At 33.1% G+C, this 3,077-nt stretch overlaps 1 protein-coding gene across 1 annotated transcript; it reads left to right on the plus strand.

The window, feature by feature from the left end:
• The first annotated feature begins 1,168 nt into the window (after positions 1 to 1,168).
• On the plus strand, positions 1,169 to 2,476 carry LOC139497829 (uncharacterized protein F54H12.2-like). Its single transcript, XM_071286067.1, has one exon. The coding sequence runs from the start codon at positions 1,169 to 1,171 to the stop codon at positions 2,474 to 2,476; it is 1,308 nt and encodes a 435-aa protein (XP_071142168.1).
• The last annotated feature ends 601 nt before the right edge of the window (positions 2,477 to 3,077 follow it).

A 3,077-nucleotide genomic window follows, 5' to 3' on the forward strand; every position in this document is an offset into this window, starting at 1 on the left:
AAGATATAGAAGACAACAACAGGACATTTACAAATTAAAAGATACCCTAAATCAGGAATTAAAGGGGTCTTTCTACAGGTATGAGATCCAAAAAATTGACCAATCAAAAACGAAACTGTATAAAATAGAAAAGATTGTTAGAAAAAGAAAGTTAGACGGTAAAGATCAAGTATTAGTAAAATGGTTAGGTTGGCCAATAAAATTTAATTCTTGGATTTTCAAAAATTCCATCAAAGATATTAAATAGTTCTTAAATGTTGTTTAATGTCATTAATTGGGAAAATGAGCGTGAGACTAGTTGTATCATCAGATGACGGAAAAGATTTATTCTTAGAAAATAAACCACACGACTTTAGAGTCAAATTAAATCAAACAATACAGCTGGACGGTTACTGGGTTGTCGCTGTTACCGAATTTACTACAACAGAACGCAACGATTCAGACCAAAAGCCGGAATTGTTTATCTTTTCCGACATATGTCAAGATAGTTTTATTGGAAATAACGAACAACCGTTACTTAGAAGAATATATTTCGACAGAAAAAAACAAAACAATATAGTTTACCATAATCCTTATTACATACCCGTTCGATTTAGCGAAATACAACATCTACATTTTTATATAAAGGATGATAAAGGACAAGATGCCTCATTTCTAAAACAGAAAGTGACGATAACACTTCATTTGAAAAAATTCCCGTTCGTTTTCTAAAATGAACCTAACAACTGAATCTACATTATGGGAGCAATTTTATAAAAACATGGCTTCAAATAAATTTAACCCCTACCAATATAGACGCATAAAAAGAAAAAGACATTCGGGACGTGGACTTCATGGTCGTTTTAGAAATTCCTACATGATTCCGGTTAATCCAAATGCTGTTGACGTCAACAAAAATGTTATCAAGTCAACTATGGTATCACCTGTTGCTGCTGCAGAGGAAAGAGCAATGTCGGAAATGAAAGATTTAAAAAAAGAGGAAAAACCTCATGTGAAGGTAAAGAACATTATAAAAGACAAGAGAAAAAAGAAAAAGCTCAAAACGAAAAAATCTAACAAAGGATCAACATCGAGATTAAACAAGAAAGAAAAATTGAAAAGAAAATTTGACAAGAACTATTACGATAACGCGTGGAATCAATACCGGGTTAAAAGAAAGCGATAAATTATGGCATATTTGAGTGATGATAATAAAGAAATTGGGCAACCAATGGAACTTTCTATTTTTGCCTCTCCTCCTAATCAAGTGGCAATCGAGAAAATGATATATACGGAAGAACGGCCTATTTCAAATTTGATTAACGACTCTACACCTATTGAAATAGTAATCTCGGGAGCTGGTAATGACTACATTGATTTGAGAAAAAGTCGTTTATACGTTAAAATGCAAATTTTAAAAGAAGATGGAACCAAACTTGCACCAAAAGAGAAGGCAGGGATAATTAATTTACCTTTACAGAGTATGTTTTCCAACATCGATGTTTACATGAATAATAAATTAATATCGGCAAATTCTAACAATTATCCGTGGAAGTCATACTTTAAAGTCATTCTATCTTCTGGCAGTGATGAACAAAATTCTCAACTGCAAAGTCAACTCTTCATGAAGGACAGCGAACCTATGGACTCTTTAAATTTAAATGCCGGATTTGTAAACAGATACGAATATACAAAAGAATCTAGGACTTTTGAGCTAGAAAGCAATTTAATGGAAGACACTTTACTTTTGGATAAATATTTGATAAACGGCGTAGACATCTACATCAAACTTTACCGTTCCAATGCTCCCTTTTTACTAATGTCTGCAGAGAAGACCCCCAAATACAAAGTAAAAATATTAGACGTATTCTTCAGAACAGCAAGAGTCAAGGTAGACCCTGGTGTAATATTGAATCACAGACGTCAAATTAAAGAGTCACCTGCTAAATACCTCATGAACAGAAGCCATGTAATACAAAATGTCATACCTCAAGGATCAACTGAATTTTTTTGGGATTCTTTGTTTCCAAAAGCACTGCCTTCTAAAGTCGTGTTTGGACTTGTATCTCAAAAAGCAGCAAATGGACACTATACAGCCAATCCTTTCAATTTCCAACACTATAACATGTCCAATATCACTTTGAAAGTGAATGGTGTAGAAGTATACGGGTCACCCCTAAACTTAGATTTCAGCAATAATAGAAATTACACAGCAGCATATGTTAGGCTATTTGAAATTTGCGATAAATGGCAAAAAGACACCGGTTTAAACATAACTTTAAATGATTTCGGTAACGGCTATACATTCATTGTTTTCAACATGGATCCTTCGGACCTACAGGAAGATTTTCTAAATCTCGTAAAACACGGGAACGCCAGGTTAGAAATGAGATTTAGCGTACCTACGCCAGAAGTTATAAATTGTCTCTGTTATTACCAAACGCAGGCCATTTTGACCTGTGACGAGACAAGAAACATCAACATTGTGGAACCATGAATGGAAAACAATTAACCAAATTATTAACCGACTACGAATGTTTAAAAAAGACATTTATCCATATCATCGATCTTAATAATCTTCACGATATCGTCCAGAATCATTATCCACAAGTTTATATAATCAATCCGGGAAAACATTGGATATGTGTAATTTTCTACAATTCCATAGAAGCGGAATATTTTGATAGTCTTGGAAAACAGGTTAATTTTTATGGTACTAGACTAGTTAATTTCATAGCCAACAACAGTCAAAGATGTACTTCAATCCAGAGACAAACACAAGCTAACACTTCAAACATTTGTGGACTGTATGTTGTATTTTTTGTAACAATGAGATTATGTTTTAAAATGTCATTGGAAAATGTATATGATATGTTGTCTGTAAATAGGCATGAAAATGATCGATTTGTTAAGTTATATTTTTTAAAGGTATATTCTAAATAAAGTAAGATTAACAGATATTTTTTATTTACTTATTCTTCATGAACCTTATGACGTAAGTCTTAATAAAAAACCCCCGCTATTATGACAGTAGTTCATTTGTCACAAACAAACGCGATGGAGAATGATCGAACGATGTTACCCTTTTCTTCGCCGAC

Source organism: Mytilus edulis, chromosome 12 (genome assembly GCF_963676685.1).
Source record: "Mytilus edulis chromosome 12, xbMytEdul2.2, whole genome shotgun sequence".
NCBI lineage: Eukaryota > Metazoa > Mollusca > Bivalvia > Mytilida > Mytilidae > Mytilus > Mytilus edulis.